This window comes from Miscanthus floridulus, chromosome 9, assembly GCF_019320115.1.
Source record: "Miscanthus floridulus cultivar M001 chromosome 9, ASM1932011v1, whole genome shotgun sequence".
Taxonomy (NCBI): domain Eukaryota; kingdom Viridiplantae; phylum Streptophyta; class Magnoliopsida; order Poales; family Poaceae; genus Miscanthus; species Miscanthus floridulus.
The window spans coordinates 120229755-120244234 of record NC_089588.1 but is presented as its reverse complement, the minus strand read 5'-3'; the positions used below and the strand labels follow the sequence as shown (position 1 = coordinate 120244234).

The following is a 14480-nucleotide window of genomic DNA, read 5'->3' as shown; positions in this document are numbered from 1 at the left end:
GCCGAATGTCCCTACGTCCAGTTTGTTGCCGCTCATATTATTAGCACCAAAAACGGTTCGTAGTAGGGCGTACAAACGATCGAGAGAGGGACTGGTCCCAAGTCTCTGATGGAAGGGTTGAAAGGAGGCCAACAGCTTGACCGCAGCTTGACTGTGTGAGTGTTGTATATTATGCCGTCAAAGATTGGTCCCCCCTGTTGGAGGAAGCGCATCCCCTTTTATAGATGAAGGGGCTGGCTTTACAAGGGTGAGGGCTTAGGATGCGTACTCTACCTAGTCTTGTGGCTCACGTCTACCCAGCCTCTTCTCATTCTGATGGGTGCGAAGAACGATAAGCGCCTACAATACTGTTGATGCCCCTATATAATGTCAGGATGATTACAGAATACTGCCCTGCGCAGGGTATGGGTTGCAGTACAGTGGTTTTGACTTATGAACCTCGCCTATCCTTGCTCCGCACGCCTTCTGGTTCCTATGAGTCTCTGTCAGAGGGACGCGGGGTCGGGTCCGGAATAGCGCTGTGGGCAAGGTCCTTTGATTTGATGGACCCGAGGGGTTGGAAAGTGGGGCGCCGCTCCCTTGGGTCCATAACATGGTGACGGCATGTCCGTCATTTGTGGAGATCGCAAATCCTTTTCTAGAGTGTAGTGGTGGTCGTATACCTTCGTCGGGTTCCGTGTCCTAGAGCTGAAGGCGGTGCCTACAACTCTACAGGGCGAGGAGCATGCACCTGTAATACCTTTTGGGCTCTGCGGCGCCTGGAAGGGTCTAAAGCACCTATCCTGTCGTTCCCTGGTAGTACTTTTCCTGCTAGGGCGCAGGGTATGGTCCTTGAAGCCGTGGTTGACCCGAACGTCTTGTCTTGCCCTATACCCATCATCATGAGGGAACGGGGAGAAGTTGTCAGGTAAGATGAGACCAGTCTTTAGATATCGAGCAGGATGAGGCTCGTTCTCGGTCATCGGGTGAAGCAGAGACCAGTCCTTATCTCTTTGGGCGAGACCAAGCCCGCCCTTCAGGGGTCGGGCGAGGCGGAGTCTATTCCTCAGCCCTCGAGCGAGGCGAGGTTGGCCCAAAAGGCATTGGGCGAGGCGGAGACTAGCCCTTAGCCCTCGGGTGAGACCGAGCCACGAGACTGAGCCCGCCCCAAAGGCGTCGGGCGAGGCGAAGACTAGCCCTTAGCCCTCGAGCGAGACCGAGCCCGCCCCAATGGCGTCGGGCGAGGCAGAGACTAGTCCTTAGCCCTCGAGCGAGACCGAGCCTACCCCAGAGGCGTCGGGCGAGACGGAGACTAGCCCTTAGCCCTCGGGTGAGGCAGAGTTATCCCAAAGGCGTCGCGCGAGGCGGAACCAAACTCCTGTCATTCGAACAAGGGACGTAACGGCGCCCTTATCCATCCAGAAGTTTTTAACGTTCGGTGGTTTATTGGTTCCACCTTCTGGGGTACCCCGGTATTAGGTCCCCGACACATAGTAGCTAAGTTCACTCTCCTCTTTAGATTCGCTGCATACCCATCAGGGAACATTAACGTTTGGAACCATTCTAATACCTCCCTCCTTTGGGCCCTCGTCAGGATGAAATCGGCCTTAGGCTTTCTCCACGACTTGCCGGCTCTGGGAGGCACCATTTCCAACTTTGGTCTGTCGCATAACCTCGCTTGATCCACTCTAGCATTAACGTTATTCTTTGTCTTATCATGAATGTCCATGATTGTACCAAAAATTGCCTCGGCGATATTCTTTTCAGTGTGCATTACATAAATGTTATGTGGAAGAAGAAGATCATCAAAATAGGGGAGGTTCCACAAGCACGACTTCTGAGTCTAGGCATGTTGCTCGCCATATCCCACAAAACCACCTTCTTGTTTATTGAACTTGAGAGCGTCTAACTGAGCACGAACCGCGGCTCCTGTAATCATCTGCGGTGCAGGGTCTTTAACTACGACATCTTTCGTAAAGTTCTTGATGTCTAGTCTGAATGGATGGTCAGGAGGGAGGAATTGTCGATGTTTGTCGAACGAAGAATACTTGCCACCCTTCGTCAACCAAATGAACTTCAGAGAAGCCTTGCATACTGGGCATGGGAACCTCCCGTGAACACACCAGCAGCAGAAAATCCCATATGCCGGCAAGTCATGCAGGGAGTACTGGTACCAAACATGCATTTTGAAGTTTGTCTTTGTGGCTCGGTCGTATGTCCATACCCCTTCCTCCCAAGCACGGACCAAATCGTCAATCAGAGGCTCCATGTACACACTCATATTATTCCCCGGGTGTTCTAGAATTATCAATGACAAGAATATGTTCTGTCGTTGAAAGAGGACGCCAGGGGGGAGATTGAGGGGGATAACGAACATGGGCCAACAGGTGTATGGGGCAGCCGCCATTCCATAAGGATTGAACCCATCTGTTGCCAGCGCAACACGTACATTACGAGCCTCTAGAGCTTTCTCATGATGAATCTCATCAAACCTTGTCCAGGCTTCACCATCGGATGGGTGTACCATCTTCTTAGGATTGTGTCGACGTCCGTTTTTGTGCCATGTCATCTGTTTCGTGAATTCCTCAGTCATGTAAAGCCGTTGGATCATCGGTATGAAAGGAAGGTACCGAAGGATCTTCACGGGGATTGCGAGCTGCCTCTTCTGACCATCACCATAGTCTACCTCTAGGAACCTAGACGATTCACACTTCACACAGTACTTTTCTTCCGCATACTCTTTCCTAAATAAGATGCATCCCTTCGGACAAGCATGTATCTGCTCGTATGGCATATTAAGTGCACGAAGGAGTTTCTGTGCCTCATACCTGCTCTTTGGCAAGATGTGACCATCCGGGAGCAGGCTGCCAGCAACTATGAGCATAACATCGAAGGCGTCTCGACTCAAGCTAAACTGGGACTTCACAGCCATTAGGCGTGCAATGGCATCCAATTGAGAAACCTTGGAATGCCTATGAAGGGGTTGCTGTGCCGCAGACAACATGTCGTAATACGCCTTTGCGGTAGCCTCTGGCTCCTCCTCCCTACGTCCTTCATCGAAGTGTGCTTCATGATAGTCATTTAACATGTCTGCTACCCCGGCATCCCCATCATATTCCTCGATGCGTTGTCTCACAGCCTCGTCTCTCCCACGATCGGCTTCACCATGGTATATCCACCTGGTATAGTCTGCCGTAAATCCATTCTTGCAAAGATGTTTACCCATGACCACCTTGGTTTGCCGACGCATGTTTGCACATTTGCTGCAGGGACACCAAGTGACACTAGCTCCTTTAACCCTTGCAAATTCCCGTTCCAAGAAAGCATCGGTCTTGTCAATCCATTCATCGGTCAATGAAGTCTGACTAGAGCGGCCCGTGTACATCCACTCACGGTCATCCATCCTCTAGCATATTAGCGAGTAATATAAAAAATCATGTTGCATCTACACGTTCCTATACTATCTAATAGGTGAAGATAGGTTCTAATCCCACCTGAGGATGTGTAGATGGGGTTAGTTTCCATGCTCTACTCCTATCCGAGATAGAATTTCGACAGCACATCCCCGCTGTTCTCCAAATATACGTCCTAGAATGGAGATTGTGTATCCGGAGAACAACAGGGAAATGCTGCTGAAACTCTATCACGGATCGGAGTAGAGCACGGAAACTAACCGCATCTACACATCTTTGGGCTGTCTAAAAAACGTGGACAATTCGAAACAGATACGGTAATAGATATGCAAAGATCTGCATATTTCCAACCGTATCTCTTTTGAACGGGAGACGCCTAGCTAGGTTACGTGATATACGAACATGATATGGAAAGAAGGGTCTTTTATACCTCACCTTGCTGTCCTGCAAAGTGACGAGTCAAGGATGTTGCAATAGCCTCTCCTGCAATAAAAGGAATATAATAGTGTCAAATCTAAATTTCAGCAGCACCTCCCCTGTACAGGGAGGTTTCCAAAACCTGCAACAAATAAAACGGCACAATGGCCGACAACCACATACACTCGGCAACAAATGGCACGATGGCCGACAACCACATACACATCTTATACCTTGCAAAACGACGGCAAGTTGTGGGGCGGCGGGAGGGCAAGGCGGAACCAGGTGGCAGGGCGGGGCAGGGAGCGGCGGCAAAAACCTGCAAGTTGAAGATAATAGAGAGCCAAATGCATCGGGTCAGAAAGTGTATAGCGAGATCATTAAAAGAATGTAGCTGTAGCTTTAGATTCAGAATTTTCTAGAGATATAAACAGGTAGCTCTAAAATTAATTTATGGATTTCTTATGGCTAGCTCTGCTAAACGGGCCCTGGCATGAGATTTTTTTTAGGGATGGTATGAGATGGTTTTGATATATATCTTAGAACGTTTCTGAAAATTTTTGAGAATCTTGCTCATTGTTCTTGCTTTTTAAATGGCTTTATAATTTTTATAAGATTCTCAATATACTTAACCTTTGAATAGATGATGCATCGCATGCAAAATTGTCGATATCACCACCATACAAGGCGCGTATAATTTGCATGAGCGTGTAGCGCAACATAACTGATCGAGGAAATAATCAGACAAGTTCAAGCACAACTGCAAAGCGAGGAATGAAACAAGCAGCATCCACCAGAATGCTGGAGCACCCGTACGTCATACTAAATAAAATTATTTAGAAGATGAAACATCCATTAATTTACAGGACCAAACATGCATTAAACTAGCCATTAATTTACAGGATGAAACATGCATTAAACTAGGCTACTAGCTGGAATACAGAAGCCCTACACAAGCAAAACACTACAAGATGACACCATCCTTCCATTCCATTCGTTTGCTGTTGTATGATTCTACAACCTGAATGGAATGCATGATGACTGTACTCACAGAGTATAATATTGCTGATACAGGATAGGAACTAGAATATACAGTTGCAGACTAGCAGTCTTCCAGATATGCATCATTTCAACGTACTTGACCTTGCCATCAGTTAAAAAGAACACGACAGTACAGTGACAGGTATGCATCTAGGCAGTCTTGAAAATGCACATGGAGCAAATTCGCATCTAGAACATGTGGCCCTGCCCTTCCCACCAAACAGAGCTCGCAATCTCCTGACTCACTGCTACAGAGTTCAAATCTTGTGAGTTAGGGGTGGAGATTGGGGCTCACCTTGGGAGGACCGGAGCGGGAATGGGGGAAGGACAGTCACCGGACGAGGATGTCGAATGAGGGAAGGACAGCTACCCCGCGAGAGGGGCGTCGCGCTGGGGGCCGGGATGGCGGGGGCCGCCGACGGCGGCACGGGAAGGCGGGAGCCCGGCAGCGGAGGGTGGCGGCCCGACTGCGGGGTGTGACGGCCCGGTGGCGGAGGGCGGTCCGGCAGCGCGGGGTGGGGGTGGCGGTCCGGCGGCGCGGCGTGTGTGCGGGTGAGTGTGTGAGTGTGCGGCCGGATAGGATAAAAACCAAAGGTATGCCGAGTGCCAGATTGCGGGCACTCGGCGTTGTTGTTTTTTTCAATTTCCAACCGGTACGGTACTGGTAAGTGGGGCCGGCTTGGGTATGTTGCCGAGTGTCCACTATATGACACTCGGCAACTATATTATTTACCGAGTGTCGTACAGTTAACACTCGGCAAAATAAATTGATATTTGATGCCCACCCATCCTCCTTCATAACGTGTTTTACTAAATTTGTTACGATGTAATTTGAAAATACCTTGTCAAATTCACTCAACAATGCATATTTGATTTTTCTGCGAATATTAATCCATTATTTCATGCTGTTATAGCTCAAATTCAATTTATATCAATTAAAATTCTATAATTGCAGTTAATAAATTAAAATTATCAAACGGATCCGAAAAATTACCAAAATTTTACGTGAACCAATCTATGTTGTCTATTGCCTATACAAAAAGTTTTGAAGTCAAACCCCAATTCGACCATCACTTTGACTCCAAATCCTACCGGATCCTTCTCAACGCTACGATTCTTTTTTTGGAGATGCTTCGGTTTGGAAGCGTCGTACGTGACAAATTGTGTGAAACCTTCTCAATTTTTTTCCACAGTCTCCACGTATGATATCAGGAGATCTTGACAAATCTCGTCATTTTCAGACTTCGTTTGCTTTTTTTAGAATTTAAAAACCATTCGGCCACATGTTCGTGGTCGTGTTTCCTGAACAAAATTTTCGAAATTTCATTTCATTTCCCGAGTAAGGCCCCAAAATGGACTCAATAACATGAATATGATTTTTCCACTCAATTTATTCCATTATTTGAATCATTTGCAGTTCAAATTTGACTTAAAACCAAAAAAATCCTCTAAATGCAATAAATTAATTAAATATAGCAAACAGATCGAGAAATATATCAAATTTTAACATGTAGTACCACATGTTGTATGTGGAGAGTAGAAAAAGTTTGGAGGGCAGAAGAGGAAAAAAATTATTATTTTACCGAGTGCCAATAAAAAACACTCGGCAACAACATTATTTTGCCGAGTGTCAATAAAAAACACTCGGCAAACCTTGTCTTTGCCGAGTGTCTCTAACGGACACTCGGCAAAGTTCTAACGGCAGGGCGGCGCACCGAACGGCCGTCACATGGCCGCCGCACGCCCAGCGCACGTGCCTATACTTTGCTGAGTGTTTGTGGTTGCCGAGTGTTTTGTTGTAGGTTGCCGAGTGTTTTTTATTAAGCATTCGGCAAAGTTGGGTTTTGCCGAGTGTTAGCTGTTTGCCGAGTGTTTAATTAAAAACACTCGGTAACTAGAATATTTGCCGAGTGCCCGATGGAATGCACTCGGCAAACCCTCAGGCACTCGGCAATTTTACTGTTTCCGGTAGTGATCCTAAGGAAAACCTCCACTCTACATTTAAAACAATATATCAAGGTTGGATCATCGTAATGTGCAGCCCACCAGTGTTGATTCTCATAGCAGTGCAATTTAACATGGCCTTCTGGCTTGCTGCTATCTGCACCACCACAGAATTGCCTACTGCACTCCAAACAGACCCATGTATCGCTGTTCTTAACCTTTGTCTGATCCTTGGCAGCAGCGCCTCTTGTGTCCCCACCTTTCTTCTTCTTCTTTTTCTTCTTCTCCTCCTCCTCCTCCTCCTCCTCCTTATCACCTCGTCCCTTGCTTCCCGAGGCTTGCTGATTCGTTGAGGAATCTTCCTGGCAATGCTCACATGATGCAGCATTTTTGGAAGACAGCATCAGCAGGCGAGCCTTGTTCAAGCGAGATACATCCTCATTGCTGCAGTGCCAGCAATCCCATTCATCGCCATCCTTCACCTTGGTATCAGCACCCAGCTGCTTTCTGCCTTTCCTCATCTTTGGCCGCGCCTTAGCATCAGCGCCTCCTTCCTGCTGCTGGTCTTCCTTCAATGGGACGTACTCCGACAAAGCAAGCCTTTGTAACGCCTCATCCATGGGCGCATATTCCTTGAGGTGAGGCACGGTCAGCATCCGAGGACCCACCACCCTTAGCTCTCCCGGAGGGACATGTTCGGCTGGTCGTTAAGCTGGCTGGTTTCGGCTGATTAAATAGAAATAGGCTGACTTGGCTGAAAAGTAGTTCAAGCGAACAGGCCCCAAGGAATCAATAATACCGGTTTTCTAAGGAATCAACAATATAATTCTACTAGCTAACTTGACAAGGTTAGGTTTGTACAAAATTATTTCAATATTTGTATTTTTGAAATGAGATCGAGTTTAATTTGAAGATATATATAGCGAACAGAAAAGCCAGTCGTCGCCCGGGCAGGCGGCAAAGGTTCGTTTTCCTTTCGACGGCCACCCCTGCAGCTGCAGCTGTCTGGGGCTGGCTGCCCTGCCCTGCCCTGGCCCCGTTTCCCGGCTACGGCTTTGATCGAGTTGCATGCGTCACGTAGGGCCGGCGCCGGCGCCGGCGCCGGGCCACATGCACAGCCGCGCTTCTCCAGTGAGCTGTTGTTGCACTGCATGCAACGTACCCTGCAACTACTCCAGTGCACTATATTTCCATGTGGTTGTCTGTAAAAAAATGATATAAAGCGAGTTCAGTATATATAGTAGCTAAACAGAAAAGCCAGCAATGTGGTTGTTTTTTTTCCATTGTACTCCTTTATGTATCGGAGTGTAAACTCGCTCGCTCATCACTTGGCCAACATGTGACTTGAGTAGTAGTACACAGTATATATATATATATATATATATATATATATATATATATATATATATATATATATATATATATATATATATATATATATATATATATATATATGTGGTCACGGTGGCGGCCAGCCTTGAAGGAGGCAGGTGAGGCTAAACTAAACAGAATCATATCGTAGTAGGTCTCTATGGCATTGGCATGGCAGGGAGCAGTAGTCAATAATGTTGAGGCGACTAGGGCTTGGCAGGCGGCAGCTGATCTGATTCGCCAATCCCATCACTCAACCTGCTAGCACTGCTGTGCCGAGTAGGGACGAAGCCAGAAAAAAATTTAGGGGGACTGAACAAAAGAATAAAGGCTTTTTTATCTTCTCTTAACCTTATATCCTCCTACCTAAGAGCAGGTATAATAAGGTATTTGAGTCGGCGAGATGAGCTCCACGTCAACCGTAAGAATGCCACGTTAGGAGAGAGGGTGCCGAGCCGACGCTTAGCTTCTCGCCGGCTGAATCACAGATTACGAGACAAAAAGGCTACCTTGTAGCTGGTTGCTGGCTGGGAGCTGCCGCTGTACTCGGCTGCAACTGCAAAACATTAATTGCTCGTAGATTTGATACAACCTGTCTTCCATCCAACCTATTATATGAGTAGATGGTATCACTTACTTTGTATGACATGGCACGTGCATTTAATCGGCAGCAGGCGAAATCATTAGCCTTGCTCTAATATATATATGCATAAAATTTTAAGAGATGACTTAGGGAGCTCCACGTGCTCAGGATGGGTAGGGAGCTCCCCCGCTGCCTCCGTCGCTGGCGCCGACTACTGTACTAGCAGTGAATGAGGGTGCCAATCCTACTGTATCACTCAACCTGCTGTCGAGTGTCGAGGCGTGCAAGCTGATCCGGCCGATGGGAATGGAATCCTATCATCCTATGCATGCATGCATGCCAGAACGCTTTGTCTCCTGACCCGGCCGGCCGGCCAGCCTGCCGCCCTGGCCCCTGGTGATGGGGCGAAAGTTTAAGTGCGGTGCGGATGGAGTTGCCAGCGGGACCGACCGAACAGCCGAGGAAGAAGAAGCAGATGTGTGTGTCCTTGTCCTTTTTATCCCAATGCAACAGGATAAACACAGGTGAGGTGAGGAGACTAACCATCGTTGTTAATTAAAACGCTACTGTAGCTCATTCATGAACTCTCTGCCTCTGTCCATAAATAAATAACTGTCGTTTTCGTTTCGTTTCTCGAGAAATACCTTTGACTAAATATAATATATATTAAAATATTAATATTTATAGTACATAATTAGTATCATTAGAAAGATCTTTGAATCTAATTTCTAATAAATTTATTTGGAGATACAAATATTACACGTATTTTTTACAAATCAAGTCAAACTCGTAGCACGCACAACAACAACGATAGTTACCGTAGGGACGGGGGCCGTACAAGGGCAGAGGCAGGCTAGACATGCAGCCGTAGGACTAGTACCGGAGAGTTGAGACTTGAGAGGACGCATGGATGGGTGGATCGAAAGAAAGGAGACGTGTGCAGCCAGCTAGAGGATCAGCCCTTGTTTAGTTTCTTTCATACTCTCAATTTTGGCACTATACAAAAAGAAGATTTTTCATCACATCAAATTTGTGGTACATACATGGAATACTAAAAGTAGACGAAATTAAAAACTAATTGCACAGTTTGGTTGTACTTTATGAAACGAACATTTTGAGCCTAATTAGTCAATGGTTGAACAATTATTACCAAATACAAACGAAATGATATAGTGTCGCTACAATATATTTTGCCAACTTTGCACGTTCAAAGTTTGGCAACTAAACCGGACCTTGCATGAAGCAGCAAATGCAACAACACGGGCCACAGCGACAGCGTCTGCCTGCCCTGCGCTTGCTGACGACCCCTCGCACTCTCCGGTTGTCTTGTGTGCGGTGTGCCGTGTGCCGTGTGCCGTGTGCCTGTGTCTTTGGATTGAAAAAGCTTGCCGTGTCCATAGGCAGGCGCCCACGACAGTCGCCCAGACCGGCAAGCAGACAGCCCAAAGCTGAACCACAGTACTGAACCGTTGTTTGACTGGTTAGCCTGACGGATTGGATGGGCCGGCCTTTTCAGTTCAGCCCTCGTTTAGTTGGGCCGATTCGGCAGGTTCACTGTGACGTTTTATTTTTATTTAGTAATAATTGTCTAATAGTTGACTAATTAGGCTCAAAATGTTCGTCTCGCAAAGTACAACCAAACTGTACAATTAATTTTTGATTTCATCAATATTTAGTACTTCATACATGTACCACAAGTTTGATGTGACGGGAAGCTTCAGCCATCGGTTGTTGTCGAAAAAAGGTGCATGTGCATGCATGCACAGGATCACAAGCGCACCGGCGCACTGCGCACAGCATTGAAGGGCCGCTTGCACGGACAAAGAGGAGGCGGCCGGGGCACCGGGCACGGACCAGCAGCAGCTAGCAGCGCCATGCATCATTGCACTTTCTCCCTAATTTTCAGCATGTTCACTTGTCGGTTTCGGTCAGAGTTTATCAGCTAGTCAACAGTGTTTTTCTCTCACAACAAACCAGCACCAGTCGGAGGCCGTTTAACTATAATGGGTGAATTTTTATTCTGTCCAAGAAAACATGCAACTACGGGTGACGTGTATATATGGCCAACGGGCCGGCCCGGCCCGACACGGGCCGTCAAAAGCACGGCCCGGCGCTAACGAGCCAGGCACGTCACGCCGAGCCACCGGGCCATGCCTAAAAGGGCCACGGGCCTAGCCGACGGCCCAGGCACGGCCTGCTGGGCCGTTTTTTGGGCTGGGCCGGCCCGAAAAGCACGACCAATCCAGCGTGTCGGGCCAGCCCGAGGCCCATGAGAGAGGGAAGGGGAGAGCAGGAGGCAGGGCTGCCACGGGAGGCGGCCGCCGGCGCGCTCGCCCCAGAGGCAGATCCGGCGGCCAGCGCGCTCGCCCTGGAGGTAGGGCTGCGCGGGGAGGCATGGAGGAGGTGGTCGCCGGTGCGCTTGAATGCGGCCGTCGCTGCTCGAATCTGGCCGCAGACGCCGCACGCGGGAGGAAGACGGCTGCGCGCGGGAGGGAGACGGCCGGCGCGCTCGCCCTAGAGGCAGATTCGGTCGCCAGCGCGCTCGCCCTGGAGGTGGGGCCTTGCGGGGAGGCATGGAGGAGGCGGTCGCTGGCGCGCTTGAATCCGACCGTCGCTGCTCGAATCTGGCCGCGGACGCCGCACGCGGGAGGGAGATGGCTGCGCGCGGGTGGGAGACGGCCGCGCGCGAGGGAGACGCCGCCGCGCGGGGAAGAGGCGAGAGGGAAGCGCGAGCTGCGAGGTGAGGATTTAGGGTTCGGGGACGGGGGCTCGAGGCCAACCACCGCGCGGGGGCCTTGGGGGAGGAGGGCGACTGCCGGCGTGCTCGAGGCCGGCGCGTGCGCCGCGGTCGCGTGGGGAGGCGAGGAGGAGGTGGCCGCCGGGGCTGGGAGGCGGCCGCGTGGGGAGGGGAGGGGGCTGCGTGGGCCAGCTGGGGAGCCTGGGGCTCTTAGCAGGTCGGCTGGCCGGGCCGCCAGCGGGCCACCGGCTCTGTAGCAGGCCGGGCCGTGCTGGCCCACGTGCCTGGGGTAAGGCCCAGGCACGGCCTGCTCCTCCAGGCCGTGCTTGGGCCGGGCAAAAAAAAACGGGTCTTGGGCCGGGACGACGGGCTCGGGCTGCATGGCCAACTATGGTTACGTGCCGGTAAAAATAGTTTATGTTTGACCAAATTTATAGTGAATACTATTCACATTTATGACTCCAAATTAATTTATTAAGAAAACACATTTCATAATGAATCTAATAGTATTTATTTGATATTATAAATATTGATATTTTTTATCTATAATTAATCAAACTTGAGATACTAAACCATGGCACTGTGCTAGAATTGCATGTTTTTCTGGACGAAGGGAGTACATACGGAGGACATGTTTGAATATACTCTACGGAGTATGTTTCAAACTCGATGCTACAGGGTACTCCCTCTGTCCCAAATTAACTGTCACTTTTAGTTTCCGTGCCGTAAGTTTAAATCGATTTGTAGAAAATACGTGCAACATTTGTATCTTCAAAAAAAATTATTAAAAAACTAGATTCAAAAATCTTTTCAATGGTACTAATTATGTACCATAAATATTAATATTTTCTAATATATATTTTGTCAAAGTTATTTCTTGAAAAGTGAAAGCGACAGATATTTTGGAACGGAGAGAGTAGACAACAGGTCTAGTGATGGAAGAGAGGTGGAATGTTGCACCACCCGTTAGAACCAACAGTTGAAATCCCTAGCACCGTCGGTTCGGTTTAGGAAATCGCAATGCTTTGAACGACCTCATCAGAGGCCACGGGATCACAGCTTCTCTTCCTGATGTAATGGGTGAGCTGCCACGGGAACTGCACTATGTGGCTGCAGATTTCGCTTTGCTTGAGACTGCTCCAGTGAGCACAAGGTGTGTCACACTATTACAGAATGTTACTGTAGGGGCGGCTCTAGAGCCTTTGTAGGGTATAGGGTGTTCCTACAGAGGGTGCCTCTGTAGGGACGGTTTTCTGACCGCCCCTGCAGTGTCCTCTGTAGGGTCGGCTGGTGTTTTCAGCCGCCCCTACAGTGCCCTCTGTAGGGGCGGCTGGTAATATCAGCCGCCCCTGTAGTGTACTTCTGTAAGGGCGGCTGTATCACCAGCCGCCCCTGCTGTGTGTATTTGTAAAGGCGGTTCAATCAAGAACCGCCCCTACAGTGAATTTTTCAGTAAAAAAAATTCAAATTCAAATCTAACCATATATATATATACAATTCAAATTCGAATCTGACCACCACAAATATACATATATACATCCACAAACACAAGACCATTATTTAGAACATCATCACAAGTCATAATTCACAAAAGTCCATCATGCAAACCAAAGTCCAAACCGTTCCAAAGTCTGATCCAAACCATACCACAAGTCCACATTGTCATCAACGACCTAGGGCTAGCCTATCAGTCTTCCGAAGGTGTTGGTATAGAGGATTACTAACTAAGTCGGAAAGAAGATGATGGTAAGTGCCTTTGTAGTACATAATCTGGTCCATTATAAAGTTGCAAAGGTCGTCGACCATCTCTAAGAGCTCGTCATCCTTGTATGGGTTCCTTCTCGTGTCTTTATCTTTCTCCAACTACAAGAGAACAAGTTTAGGTTTACTATATCACAACATATGCGAAATTTTCATACTACGAGCGAAGAGGTTCAAACTTACCAGATTGGGGTTTCTGTTGTAGCCACCGATGGTACTCATCATAATACATGTGTAGTATCCACAATGTAGACTCACAGGCTTCTGCTTGGGGCACTGTGTGTTTTGCATATAGAGATGTTAAGTAATGCTATTGACAGACACGTAATATATGGAGTACCAAAGTAAATGACACTTACCGCACATAGAGTTTTGACATACAACTTTTCCTTCCTATTTGAATGATACCTCCCCTTATGTTCCTGGACATAGTGCCTGAATGCCCTGTTCCAATGATTTTAGCAAATACAACTTGTTAGTATCCCACATTGAACCTTACAAGTATGTATATAAACATAGTAGCTAAAATAAGGATTGTCAATATGTATACGTCTTGACAATCGCTATGAAGTCTTTGTATGTCTCGACTGGGAAATCCGCTGAATCAAGACCCATGCCATGCTATGTGAGAGCCAGACGCCTATGCAAATCCAGTGATCGCTGCATGAATTTAGTCATAGAAGGAACACATAAGCTCTTTTGCATCGAACAAAGTATATTGAATAAAGCTAAGTATACAGTCGAACTTACTTGAAGTGGTATGGTATCCATATATTATCGTGTTGTTGGAGATTTTTAAAACATAGGGCAATGTATGCCGCAACCTTGAGGGACTCTTCCAATATTTTCTTGTTCCTGATGTCCTCTTTCTCCTTAAGTGTCTTTTCAGCTCCTAATTCTTTGCAATCTAGTTTCCAATCTTTAGGGTAATTAAAATTTGTTGATGCTATAGGTGAAGGGTCTATATACCCGTGTTTCAGAGCTAGCCTCTTTTTCACAAAGTCCGCTTGTATTCTACAAATCACGGCGCGGGTTAGTTACAACAAAATTAAACGATTACATTCGTATCATATCGAGGGGCAAGGACTTACAGGCACCATATGCGAATTAGATTCATTTCCATTCGTCCGAGGTGGAAGCATGCCTAGATATCCCTAAACTCAACGGCAATTTGCCCACCTAGGGCTCCAAATGTGCCTGCAGGGATCCATGCTTGTAAGATTTATAGTTCTGT

General features: G+C 47.8%; 1 protein-coding gene across 1 annotated transcript; it reads right to left on the bottom strand.

Moving 5' to 3' along the window:
• Positions 1-13138: 13138 nt before the first annotated feature.
• Positions 13139-14134, bottom strand: LOC136483198 (uncharacterized). The gene is made up of 5 exons (XM_066480260.1): positions 13997-14134; positions 13797-13906; positions 13606-13690; positions 13430-13522; positions 13139-13348 (listed from the first exon to the last, which is right to left on the bottom strand). The coding sequence occupies exons 2-5, from the start codon at positions 13859-13861 to the stop codon at positions 13151-13153; spliced, it is 441 nt and encodes a 146-aa protein (XP_066336357.1). The 5' UTR covers positions 13862-13906; positions 13997-14134; the 3' UTR covers positions 13139-13150.
• Positions 14135-14480: the final 346 nt, after the last annotated feature.